Source organism: Schistocerca gregaria, chromosome 1 (genome assembly GCF_023897955.1).
Source record: "Schistocerca gregaria isolate iqSchGreg1 chromosome 1, iqSchGreg1.2, whole genome shotgun sequence".
NCBI classification, from domain to species: Eukaryota; Metazoa; Arthropoda; class Insecta; order Orthoptera; family Acrididae; genus Schistocerca; species Schistocerca gregaria.
Genome location: NC_064920.1, coordinates 421,779,536 through 421,794,063, shown reverse-complemented (window position 1 = coordinate 421,794,063; position 14,528 = coordinate 421,779,536). Strand labels below are relative to the sequence as shown.

Below are 14,528 nucleotides of genomic sequence, written 5' to 3'. Positions count from 1 at the left end.
TTCAAAATGGAAATAGATGTATGTCTGTAGCAGAACTGTAACACTGGCTAGTAATTAAATTCATTTACTTACATATCATAAATTGAGCACTTTATGAACATGACTCAGACTACCCTCATAAGGTGCCAGATCCTTTAATATTCACATCTTTCAGTGAACAGTGCAAATAGAATAGGAAGAACACAGATACCAAAATAGTAATTATGTACATATTATGTATCAAAATTAAATAAATCCAGTAAGGATAATTTAAAAACTAGACAATTGTGGTTTCTAGTTATTCCTAAGAGAAAAGCTCATTAAAGCAAAACTGAACCAATTACACAAAATAAGGTATCAACTTAATTTTAATAGTAGTTTTTTGAACTTCATAACAATTCAAGGAAAAAAACATAAATGTCAAATGTAAATTGGTAATCTGCACCTGCTCCACCTGATAACAGCTATTGAAGATACATGGGCACAATAAAACTTCATAGTAATATAATGATTCATTAGATATTCGGATCTTCTCAGTGATAAATTTTGTGGACCTCAATACAATACTTTCATTTTTTGAATTCAGTTCTTGTAAGTACATGCCAGTTTTCTTCAGAGTCATGTGTACTACTACATAACATTCATGTAGCACCAGAATTTTCAGTATCTAAGCTATTAGTTACAACAGCAATATATATGTTTGATGCTATCTAGTTCCTTACAAAATAGAAGAGGAAAAGCATCCTATTGAAGCTCATTGAGTGAGTTGTGTGAATCATTATGTGATTTGGTCCTATCAGATGTGAGAGTGTTACATAATACAGAGATGCATGTGATATCTGCTGCTACAAAGCTTCTACCTTCCCTTATACCTTGAGCAGGGACAGACAGCTATTAAGTGTCTTCCTTAAGCAAAGGAATAATATTACATTGTATTTCTCCTTTTCATATATCTAACATTTTCGTAAGTGCAGTTACAGCATTGTTATTTCTTATCATTTGTGTATATGAAGCACATGTAGATTTCGTTTCACAGAAATAATTTTTGATGCTATGAATTATAATAGGCTTCAATTCCAAACTATACATCTGAGAAACAAAAAAAAGTCTCTTTAGAGAACTTGCTGAATGACAGCAATCTGTTACAATGTATAGCTATTGGTAGTTAGGCTGTAATTCATTTAATTCAATAAAAATTAATTAAAATTTAATTTATAAAATATATCATACTTTTTGTCAGAACAATCAAGCAATATCATAAATTTGCTAAAAATAAATATTTTTACAACATAGATATATACATATATTATTCTGTTAACAAAAATAAACAATAAGTTTATATTAACAATGAGACCAACATTATAATTCTTTAAGCTAAACATTAAAATATTATATTGTCAAACAGTTTATCTACAAATTAATGTATGTGAAGACAGAAATAACAATTAACAGCAGTAAATATAACTGTCTATCCAAAAACATTGGGATCATCTTTTTATTATAATAGAGAGGATTAATGTTCATTTTTGGAATAGTGACTGCATGAAATGGGTTTATACATTCACAGATTATCTTCAGTCTTCAAAAAATCGTAAACTGATGATGAGGTGCAAGAGAACTCACAAAGATAATCAAATAATGACGTACTGTAACACTACAAATTTGTTGTGCAAACCATTTAACAAACCATATTATTTTCTTTCCTTAACAAGCAAACCATGTAACATTAGAAGATATCTCAAAAATAACAATAACAGTATTTTGTTAAAGAGTTTTGTTAGTTGACCAACAATTTTATTTGTTGACAACATGTACGTTATTTTACCTTTGCTGTTGTAGAACAAATAATGTAGCCTACATTTTTGCATATGTACTCTGTGTTAAATTGTGTCTGAGAATCATTAGCATACTTAATACAAGGGTAAGGTTTCCACTGATTATAGCCACTGCTTTGAAATTAAGAAGAAGGAGAAAAAGAGATTTGCAAGGACAGTAAAGCAATTCAGGGGCTCCTTAGCAAATTTTGGTTTCTGTAAGATGGCTAGGACTAAAACACTGATGTGACCCAGCTACAGGACCTCGTCAAGAAATATTTTTCTGTCGTCTGAAGCTCTGATAAGCAGATCCGTCAGCACACAGAATTGTTTAATCATCAAGTATGTTATAAAGTCTTAGATCACAAGAGATATGTGGTTATCATCGTCGTCAGCACAAACGAAACTTACTTCTACAGAGTAGGGAGGTGGCTAGACTCTGTTCCATATATGAAAGAACTATGGTTACTCTTATTAAGTTCTTTTCTTATATTTATTTCACAAAAATTTTTTGTTCAAAGACTGAGCATACCCCAGAAGTCAAACATTCAACCACGACGAAAAATTAATTAAAATAACGTTACAGAAAATAACAGAAGACATAATGGTCAGCCATAAAATGATACAAAAGAAATAGTTTTAAAAAGTGACTTCACAAAACCATTGAAAGCTGCCGTAATGTGGATTTATTTATGGACAACCTGTGTATCAAGTAATCATCTTCAAGTCTCAGATTACCATTTCATAAGGTTTAATATGGTTGTTTCCAGTTATGTGTTTGATGTGAAGAAAACCTCCTTTAATCTGAGGTAAAGTTAATCTGGGACTTGACCACAAATAGTTATCAGTAAATAAATACACATCACAGCATCTTTTAGTGGCTTCGTCATGGCGAGCTTTAAATACATTGAAGCTGTGCAACACTGGTTAAAGATTAAGAAATAATAATGCAACAAAAATTGTAAAAAAGGGAATTACAATCTAAAATGCGGTTAAAATGTTCTGGTTTGTGTGAGATTAATACTAAATGAATAACAAACCAAACCTCCTCAACAGCTTTTTCCTTAACTTATCAATAACGTTTGATAATTGGTAAATAAAATAAAAAATTTATTGCTATTATGCATTTTACCTGTTGAAAAGCAGTGGAAACAAGAGAGTGTCATAAACCGTAGGTGCATTTCTTTTTATTTAGTTTTTTATATAAAATCTAATTGTGTTGGTGTTTCATTTTCGTCACATATACATGTTAGCATTCACAGGAAAGTTCACAGAAGGAGAGAAAAGATTTCATATCCAAAACAATCCATGCTGACTAATGTGCAGCACAATCCAGATACCAATGAACACAAAGGAAAATTTTCTGTCCACGTAGGATGGCATACGGGTGTACTAGAACTACAGTTGCGCGATGTCACAGCGGTGGCGGTGATTCATGTGGGCTCTGCGTCCTGCTGCTGCTGGGACGGGCTGGAAGGCTGCTTGTTGAGGAAGAGCAGCGGCGTCATGCCGAGCAGGCAGCCCAGCGTCACGCCGAACACGCGGCCCTGCGAACACACCGGAAATTACCTCAGCTTACTGTACGTCCCATGCCCTACCCTCTAGCACCGTACTGGAGCACTAGTAAGCAGCTAGCTGTGCCTATAAAAAGTGCAGGACACTATTTTGTAAAGTACTCCAAAATAAACTATAGGGATCATTATTATAAATACATAGCCTTGCACGGCCTGAGTCAATTGCACTAAAATCTCTCTGGGTATACTGCCAAGCCATCTTGTGGTAATTTCCAAGAATGATTGCCTATCGATTTCGAGGTGTCCAAACGATACATATCGAACTTGCGATCGTAAAACGATCATGCGATTCTGGTGGCGGGCGTTATGAGTATGTTTGCGGTGTTCGCTACAGCAACGACAAAAGAAGAGCGTTACAAAAATACTTGTAATTGCAAAGGAGACGACTTACCTTACTCCTCGGTGTTGGCAAAATGTGAAAGTTCATTACGGTGGTCTGGATGGATAATTTGAAAGAGTCCAACCATCCATTCTTCCTGATACTCGTATGTTTTCCTCACTGTCCGCAATGAAATTGAAAACGGTATTTCAGCATCGAAATTGTTCTTACGAAGTTTTACACACTTCGCACCATCATAGTCTACACAGTCCCTTCTTTCCTCGTCCGATAGTGTTCCATATTTCCGACAAAAAGTCTAACAATTTTCTACGTTGTATAAACATGGAACTAGATTTTTCCATGTGAGAGAATCCGCCGAAAAAACGTCAAGAACACGAGACATCCCACTCATTAGCGACATAAATCGTCTAGGATTCCCTAGCAACTCACAAATAACTCGCGGAGGTGTATAATTTAGAGCAACTAAGGGAACGACGGAAAACAAATAATTGATCACAATGCCCGCCACCAGAGTCGCATGATTGATTTACGATCGCACATTCTGTATGTATCGTTTGGACACCGTGACTTCGATAGGCAATCATTCTCGGAAATTACCCATCTTGTAAAATACTAGCTTAGCGCCCGCTGTTTCGCTTGTGTATATTTTATGGTCCACATAGATTTCTTTTTCTTTTTTTTTTTTTGTTTTCTTAAATTGAAACTTTATGTTGTTGCATCTTCTTGCACGCATGGTCTTTTCGAAGTGTCGTTCTGATCAAACAGCGATTTTGCATGCAGGATTCGGAGATCTTTCTATGTCCTGTCTTTCCAATTCTTGTGGTTATGTTTCCATAGAAACTTTATCCACCACCACATATTTCTTCAGAAATTTATTTCCAATTTACACAGCCAATTTAGATTTAGAAATATCTTAATATAACGAAATATTTTTATACACCTTTTCATCCACTTCGAGGCGAATTTCCAGAAACAGTGAATCACTTATTCTGTTTATTTCTACCCGACAATTCAAATAGCACTTTCCATGGATGTTGGTTTAAAAATGCTTTAGTACTATTTTAATCATGATTTATTTCCAAAAGAAACTTTCACCCGCTATTTCATCCCCATAGCGGTTGAATACCCAAAAGTGCTGAAGCATGTATTGTTTTTTTCTGACCGAGAAACCAAATACCAATTTCCTTACATCTATTTTCAAAATTGCTTAATTGCGACATATTTTGAAAAACCTTTCATCCTCTACTTCATCTCCTTGGAAGGGGGGGGGGGAGGGGGGGGGATTGCAACAATCCCTCACTAAAACGATGTTGCAGTAAAAAGAAAAACATCCTCTTCAAATTTCAAGTGTCTATCATCAGCGCTCTCGGCTGTGTGATGATGATGATGGTCAAGTCAGTCAGGTAATTTACTTTTATATATACAGAATTAAAATGTTAAAACCCTAAAACAAGCAACGTCTTGTCCGTGCGTTGCAGGGCACTCAATAATAATCTGTGGAGTAGATGTTTCAATATACTAAATTTCTAACGATATATTTCTTAGAAACTTATGGCCTTAAAGTTCAATTCGTCGATGATTGAAGAGAGGGTTTCACAGCTTGCTTGTAATTTGTAGCCCACTGATAAACGGCGGCGAGCTTGTGGACGGCCATATGTTCCTGCTCTTAACAGAACTTCGAGTTCCATATCGGGAAATGAGTGTACAAGAGCCTAGTGCAGGTCTTTGCTTTTACCCTCCTCTGACCTCTTATGAAGTGTCAAGCGTGTATCAGTGTCGTGTGGGTGACTGTGATGAGTGTGGTGTTGTGTTTGTGTTGTTATGTGTGAGACACTGCAGAAAGGTTTGGAATTAATGTGTGGCATGGGCGCAAAGTCAAGAACTTTACGCCAGCACTTCTCCTCCCCTCGTTGACTACATACCGGTGGCGAAGATTTTCCACCACAGAATTCGAACCGCTTACTTACGAGTCTAGCGCTAGATCAGAAGCGTGGTTGGCTGCCCTCCTCTCAGTTATGGGGGAGCGACAATAGTTGTGTGCGCGCTGTTTGTTCAGACAGTCGCGGTGGTCTCCGGTAAGCCCGCTGCCCTATGATCGCACACGGTCTGTCATACCAGGACAGCTGGCAGCAGGAACGCCCTCTCTATTCGTGTTCCTAGTGTGTTTCCGTGAACACGTCATCCATATAAACAACATTACGTGCTACCTGCGTACCACATCTTGTGACAGATATTTTCTCATCTGTTGCGTTAATACGAGGATTACCCCGAAAGTAACGCACCGCACTTTTTTTCTCAGCCGAAAACAATGCTACGAATGCGAAATGTTACTTATGTATTACTTGAAGTCTCCTGAATGAACGCGCCAAGTATCCATCACTTCCGACAGATAGCGTAGCTGCAGGGCAGTTTCAAAATGGCGTCTGTATGTGATGTACGTTACAAGCAACGTGCCGCCACTGGATGACTCACTGCAGAGAAACAAACTGTGAGGAATATTCAGAAACGCTTGTGCAAAGTCTATGGAGCATCTACAGTCGACAGAAGTAGGTAGTCGCTGGACACGGAGGGTGAGGTCATGAGATGGCGGTTCGGCAGAGCCCGACGACTTGCAGCGGTCTGGGAGACCGTGCACGGCTGACACACCTGACCTACCCCCCTCCCAGACTTCCATTTGTTTGGACCATTAAAGGATGCTACTCGTGGAAGACATTTTGAGGACGATGAGGAGGTGATTCACGAACTGAAGCACTGGCTCCGCCACCAGGACATGGATTGGTATCGACAGGGCATACAAAGCCTTGTTTCGCACAGGAGGCAGGCCATAGAACAGGATGCAAATTACGTGGAAAAATAGGGTGTGTAGATGAAACACCACTCTCTCGAGTGTGTAATTCTCATTCCGTTCAATAAAGAATTGTTGAAGAAGAAAATGCGGAGCATTACTTCCTGGGCAACCCTCGTAATTGAATGCATTGAGAAAATACCCTCGCATTATATATTTACCTGTATGGAAAACTGCTCCACAATCGCGCATATGTATATAGCTAATGTAATTTAATGCGTAACAACACACTCTACTGTTCAACAACGCCGGCCGAAGTGACCGAGCGGTTCTAGGCGCTTCAGTCTGGAACCGTGCGACCGCTGCGGTCGCAGGCTCGAATCCTGCCTCGGGCATGGATGTGTGTGATGTCCTTAGGTTAGTTAGGTTTAAGCAGTTCTAAGTTCTACGGGACTGATGACCTCAGATGTTAGGTCCCATAGTGCTCAGAGCCATTTGAAACATTCGTCTAACAACGTTAACCACAATGGCACAAAATTTTGAGTGCTTGTCTCTCATGCATGTAATTGTTGACGGAGGGAGCATGAAATGTAATTGTTAATGGAGGAAGCACGAAAATAATGTATCCCAACGTCCTGATAGGAAGGTAGCTCGCAAAGCTGATGCTGTGGGAAACTTGTGCACTTCCTCTATACTTTTTTTTTTCTTCATTAAGTATAGGGAGCTCGCATCAATTCATGCTTTCCTGTTTCACTATTCGCGAATTTACACAATTTTCGTGTTAAACTGAAAATCACAGTTTTTCCAGCAACAATCAGTATTTCACAAGAGCCTGATGATCTCTTGATTGTGCAGGCCAGCGCTCTGTTTCGAAATCATTTGTAACCAGTTCCGCAGTTGTGTAAGTCTGATTGACGTGCAGATTATAGGCTTCCGCTTTGTGCACTATTTGATCAAAAGTATGTAGACGGCCCTACGGAAGTGATCACTAGATGTCGCGAGAGGCGTACACACCAGTACAAAAGGTGGAGGGAGTAACGTGGTGTCAGTAGAGGAGTAGTAACAGCAAAATTTGACAGCATAGTGAGTTCGAACGTCAACTAGTTATGGGATGTCAACTGAGTAACAATCCGTCGCGGACATTTCAAAGCTTCTAAGGCTGCCCAAATTGACTATTGATGAAGTGAGTGTGAAGTGTAAAAGCGAAGGAACGATCACTGCTAAACCGAGACCAGGAAGACATCGTGTACCAACCGATAGGGAGCGTCGAGCATTGAAGAGGGTGGCAAAAAAAAATCGCGAAACGAATCACTCGTTTTGAGTTCCAAAATGGCTCTCAGCACTTCTGAGGTCATCAGTCCCCTAGAACGTAGAGCTACTTAAACCTAACTAACCTAAGGACATCACACACCCCCATGCCCGGGGCAGGATTCCAACCTGTGACCGTAGCGGACGCGCGGTTCCAGACTGTAACCCCTAGAACCGCTCGGCCACCCTGGCCGGCTCACTGGTGAGTTCCAGAGTGTTACTAGCAGTTAAAGCAGCACAGTAACTGTAGGTGGGCGCTTAAAGGGAATGGGCTACACTGACCGTGCAGTTGCTCATAAGCAACGTTTTTCTGTAGCCAACGACAAGAGACGCGCAATATGGTGTAAAGAGCGCCGCTACCGGACAATGAGTGGCTGGTTTGGAACGATTAATCACGTTATACTCTGTGGCGATCCGATGGAAGAATTTGGGTGTGACAAAAGCCAGGATAACTTTACCTGCCTTTGTATGTAGTGCCAACAATGAAGTATGGAGGAGGTGGTGTTACGGCTTGGGGTGTTTTCATGGTTAGGTTATCCTCCGATTATTGCGCTTAAGAAGACACTAAATGTGGTAGGATGTGAACACATCCTACAGCATTGTATACTGCATACAGTAAATGAGCAGTTCGTAGACGATGATTGTATTACATGGCAGTATACCCTGCCACAAAGCACGCTCTATGAGACTGTAGTTTTTAGACATTTACTTGCCGTAAACGGACTGACTTGAACCTAAAGGAATATCTTTGGGACGAGTCAGAACGTCGACCTTGCTCAGGTCCCGCGTCCCAAGTCACTAACTTCTCTAGCTTCTTCTCTTGAGGAAGAATGGGCGTCAGTCCCCCAGAGGCATGCATATACTTTTTTGGAAGTGTCCTCACAAGAGTTTAACCTGTCAAAGGCGAAAGGTGGACACACGCAACATTAATGCCGACAAACAGGTGTCCACATACTTTTGAACAGACGGCGTAGGCTGTTTTGAATGACAAGACTGGCTTGACACGCTCTTTCATCTTCCCATATGCTCTCTAGACGTGAGCAAGGATGTCATAAGCCACTCTAACACTACATTGTACAACTTGAACCTAGAAGTGAAAGTTACATAAGGGACGATCAAAATTTTTCCGTTTGAGGGCGTTGCCGCAGCATATATCCGATGTCGTGCTACTCTCATGCGGATGTATAAGCATGGGTAAGGGATTGGTGTGGCATTCGCGTCTTTCCGACATGCATGCCGTAAATGTGGAGGCGTGAACTATAGCGACGTTATTCTCAATATGTTGTTACTGCTTTGTTGGCTACCGAAGGGCAAACACCGGTAGACATTCACCGGAGAGTGAAGAATATACACACATTTCAAAACGTTATGCATCACCTCGGTTCGTAGAGTTCCAGAACCTGTACAGAAAATTGGAACAGAGATCAACATAAACTTTATTTACGCCCTTTTTATTGCTCATGAAAACCACACATTGCATGTTGTACCACCATACAGCGAGACCTTCAGAGGTGGTGGTCCAGCTTGCTGTACACAGAAGTACCTCTAATACCCAGTAGCACGTCCTCTTGCATTGATGCATGCTTGTATTCGTCGTGGCATACTATCCACAAGTTCATCAAATCACTGTTGGTCCATAGTGTCCCATTCCTCAATGGCGATTCGGCGTAGATCCCTCAAAGTGACTCGTGGGTCACGTCGTTCATAAACAGCCCTTTTCAATCTAACTCAGGCATAAAACATCTGAGGTCATCAGTCCCTAGACTTAGAATTACTTAGACCTAACTAACCTAAGATCATCACACACATACATGCTCGAGGCAGGATTCGAACCTGCGACCGTAGCAGCAGCGCGGTTCCGGACTGAAGCGCCTAGAACCGCTCGACCAAAGCGGCCGGCAACGGTGAAGAAACGTGATGCCAATCCTGAGCGGTTCATTCGGCATGTTGTCGTGGTTGCAAAGATGGACCTCGCCATGGACGCCGGGAATGAAGTTGCGCATCATGCAGCATATTGCGCACAGTTTGAGTCGTAACACGACGTCCTGTGGCTGCATGGAAAGCATGATTCAACATGGTGGCGTTGCTGTCAGTGTTCCTCCGAACCATAAACCGTAGGCAGCTGTCATCCACTGCAGTAGCAGCCCTTGGGACACCTGAGTGGGGCCTGTCATCGACAGCTCCTGTCTCTCAGTATCTCCTCCACGTTAGAACAATATCGCTTTAGTTCACGCCAAGTCATCTGCACATTTCCCTTGTTGAGAGCCCTTCCTGGCGCAAAGTAACAATTCGGACGCCATCGAACCGCAGTATTGACCGTCTAGGCATGGCTGAACTACAGACAACACGAGCCGGGTACCTCCTTCCTGGTTGAATGACTGGAACTGATCGGCTGTCGGTCCCTCTCTGTCTACAGTCAAAGGCACTGTGTCTGTGATATAATATCCACAGTCAACGTCTATCATCAGGAGTTCTGGGAATCGGAGTTATGGAAAACTTTTTTTGATGTGTGTATATTGTGTAGCACATCTGACGAAAACCATCATTGCATAATGGTACGCCAAGTTCCGTGCTGGTCCCGATTCGACAGAAGACGCTGGTCGATCTGGTAGACCGACCTCATCCATTATGGAGAAGTAGGAGACACTCGAGCACCAGCTCTAAAGTCCTGATCCCTCCCCTTCCGACTATCATACCTTCGGTCCTTTAAAAAAGGCCTTGAACGGTCGACTATCCCCTTCGAACAAGGCTCTGCAGCAGGCAATTATGGACTTCTGTGTTTTTACTAAACGGGTATCTTCACCCTGGTGCATCGGTGGGATGATTGCCGCAGTGTTCACGGTGATTTCGCCTACTGACATCCCGATTATGGACTGTACCGCCTCCGAACGGAAATTTTTCGATTGCCCCTCATACAAATGTCATGACCCTGGCAATAATTTCGGATCAGAAGTTACTGGGGTGACACAACCGGATTATTTGATCTTCCGGAATCATGGCCTTGCTTAACGCTGTTCTTACAAACATCAGTACAAAACATGTACTGTAACATTAAAATGGGAAGATATTTCTGAAAAACCATATTATTTTAATCTAACAACACCAACACCAAAGAAAGAAAGAGTCTTATGACATTGTTGGGTGGGAGAACTAACGGCAGATTCAGCTGCCTAGTCAGAAAGGATCTTGTTTCTCCCCACATCATGATCCCTTTTTGACCGATGTGTGAGAGTTGATGAGCGTAGATGAGTGTAGTAGACGTGTGTATAGTTTATAGTATGCTTCATATTTGGACCGTCGATGTTAAAGGTCCCATTCGAAGCACGGATCATTATGAACACTGTCACAAGTCCTCACTTTATGAGACACTTCAGAGACGTTTGGAATTTAATCTAGGATATTGGCGTAATGTCTGGTGATCAAACACTTAACGCTCCTTTCTCTCCTCCCCTTGCTGGCCAAATATTGGCGGTGAAAATTTCTTTTATCACCAGGATTCGAACCGGCTTACCTCCGCGTTGAGCGTCATCTCACAGATGTGCATCAGCCACCCTGGTTACGAATAAGAGTTCATGCACTAAAGTGACCATAAAAATAGACTTAAACTTTATTCTTAATATATATTTAGCGATAATGGGTAATGGGATGCAGCGTCTCTCAATTTTTGAAGTCATAACCGAATCACCTTCTATATATATACAAGGAAAGAAGATACAAGCCATAGACTTCTTCGCAAGCTGCATAGGTAGACAAGGAGTAAACTCTTTTCAAGTACACTGTGCAGTCAGATAAGAAAGATCACAATGATGATACAACTATTTGTCTGTCATAAAAACTGTCGAAAGCGTAATGAAAGACAATATAGATTAACAAAAAAACAACTAAACGCCTCTCTGACGACGGCAAAACGTGACTTTCCTTGATACCGATGTTCAGCTGATCCAGCTGATAATGTTGGAAGACTTTCAGGTTTCTGTGCGATGTATACAAAACCTTACAAGATTACTGTTTACCGACAAAATTTGTAGTGAGATTCCTCAGCAGCAGCATGTGCGTTCTTATTGAGATGGTACTATTCAGACCGTTATAATAGCCTTGTATAAAATATACAACACTGCACAAATTCCATACTAGCTGTGACATCGGATGGTACTACCGCCTGCACCTTCTGAAGCTGGTGAATGTGCAGGTTTTAGTCCTAGGATAAAATCCTAACGGTTACGTGGTCTGACCCGTAGCACGTGCACGCATTAAAGGGACACTACCGGACTTTATCACGGAATACTGAGAATCAAGGCCTAACTATTTTCCGAAAGCGTACATAACGGCAAAGGTACCGTGGTGTGGATGTCGCCAAAATAATGCTCGTAGGTGCGACGATGTCCCTCGTGTCACCGTAATCATGTCAGGAATCTCGAACAGGTCGTAGCCCGGAACCTCACAGGTAAACAATTACGATACACTGAAGGCTTAAAAGCAGCGCTACGACTGACTACGAGTGAGTCACGTTGCATTGCGGGTCATAACCAATGTCTCTCTCATATGTATAGCCTATAAAGAAAATATATGTGTGGCCCTCACAGTTTGTGGGTGGTTTCATGTGTCATCCTGGGTAACAGGTGCTGTATGTATAGAAAAATCTTAATATCGATTCGGTGCTCTGGACATAAGCTGCTAATAGGGACTAATTTAAATCAACGAGGAAAGTTGAAAATTTGTTCCGGACCGGGATTCGAATTCGCGTCTCCTGCTTATCCCGATCCTGCAGAAATTTCAACTTTCCTCATTGATTTAAATCAATGCCCACAAGCAGCTAATGTCATTAATTCCGTTGTGTTTTATTCATAATGGCTGCAAGATCAAAATGTGTCTGTTCTTTCGGACATGAAGAAGCGTGACGAGGAGAGGATTGTCACCGTTCGTCAAAAGAGAGTAAGTATCATGAAATCAGCTAAGCTCTTTTCCACCTTTGATGGGCTTATCGAAAGAGGATCAACTGCAGTGGAACTGCTTGCGGACGACGAGGCACGAGATTTCCACCCATCGCTCAATAACTTGGACGTTGGAGACTTGCCCGCTCCTTAACGCACAATTGGCTGCGACTTGGGGTTCAGCAGACAGCGGAGGACTCACGAAGGCAGAAGTGTTTCCAAAAACTGCAAGCTGTTACAAACAGAGCTCCGCTGCAAACGACTGGTGCGTGTGACATCGTTGATCGAATGACATTCCCATTTATACTCCCAGTGCGCACGTCAACACAGTGACTGAATCATGGAACAATGGAAACAAATAACCCTCCTGTAATCGAGCTCCCTGTTACTCCACATCTATTGTAAGGACTGGAGAATCCATTTTATACAAGAATGCCTACTTGACAAATTAACACAGGTATGTACGAAGCAAAGTAGACGCACTTTACTTTAATGGACCACATTCACACGAGAGAAAAATTTCGTGATTCCGTCTTTTATGTCAGTGATTAAGCAGTTACATGTTTTCACGGCTGATGTCCTTCTCATAGTATGAAAATTTTGATTGCAGCAAAAAATATTTTCCATGTCACAATACTAGACGCTAGTTTAAATGATTTTCATTTGAGTTCTTGATCTTCAGATTCGCCAGGTATTAATATATCGCATATATTTAGATTGTGTCCTCAGCTCGTGGTCGTGCGGTAGCGTTCACGCTTCCCACGCCCGGGTTGCTGGGTTCGGTTCCTGGCGGGGTCAGGGATTTTCTCTGCCTCGTGATGACTGGGTGTTGTGTGCTGTCCTTAAGTTAGTTAGGTTTAAGTAGTTCTAAGTTCTAGGGGACTGATGACCATCGATGTTAAGTCCCATAGTGCTCAGAGCCATCTGAACCATTTGAACATTTAGGGTGTAGCAAAGGGAGGTATGAGACCAGGAAGCTCTTTTTCACAGTCTACAGTAATCGTCGTAGCTGTTTGTCGCCCTGGTCCACTCATGTCGAGCCATGTGCTAAAGACCTATACAATCGATTCCATAATGAACCGTGTAGGCAGAACGCCTAGGAAAGGTGAACCAATGCATTATCAGATGCTTCACCATGTTAGTCAACAGCTCCACACCAAAGAAGTGGCAATAAACGGAAACGTCGTTCGATTGACATTGGAACATTGAACCAACTAATCTTGATCCCGACATGCTAAAAACAAGTACATCCAATCCTTTCTTAATGAATAGCATTAGTCTCTTCGAAAACTCTTTATGAGGAAACTAGTGAAGTAAGAGATTCCCACTATGTTATTCTATGCACCCTCGGGTTACAAAGTATTAGAGCAATGTACAGTAAATACAACAACACTTTCCTCCATGTGCAGAAGTGTTCTTCCATTAGGGCACGCTCTGTAGTTCGCATGCATTCTCGCTGTCATTTGACGTTTCCAGCTTTAGTTCCAAATCTGCTACTTCGAAGTCATTAAATTTTCGCTAAAGGAAAATAAGCATGTGGCAGAACCATGTAAAAAGGTCCATCGCCGTTTAATTAGTACATGTATCTTTCCAATGTGACTGATAAAAGACACATTTATGCCTGTCGAGCAGCGTTGATGAATTCCTTTTATAGCTGAGAAGGCTGGCCTAGTCGTCAGACATAAAGCGTGAGCAGGCATTCTCACATTGGCCTGCAGACGGCGATTACGTTGAGCTGCACACCACAGCCGATAACGATTAGGCCGTCAGAATTCTTATAAAACTTTGTAGGTGGTT

At 41.5% G+C, this 14,528-nt stretch overlaps 1 protein-coding gene across 4 annotated transcripts in view; it reads right to left on the bottom strand.

Annotated features, from left to right (window-relative positions):
• Window positions 1-986: 986 nt before the first annotated feature.
• The window catches only part of LOC126350474 (transmembrane protein 65), a 532,028-nt gene continuing 518,486 nt past the window's right edge, over window positions 987-14,528 (bottom strand). For all 4 annotated transcript variants that reach the window (XM_050002518.1, XM_050002519.1, XM_050002520.1 and 1 more), the window contains one exon: window positions 987-3,340. In XM_050002518.1, coding sequence (XP_049858475.1) covers window positions 3,227-3,340 — 114 coding nt within the window. In that variant the 3' untranslated portion in view covers window positions 987-3,226. The remainder of the gene's footprint in view (window positions 3,341-14,528) is intronic.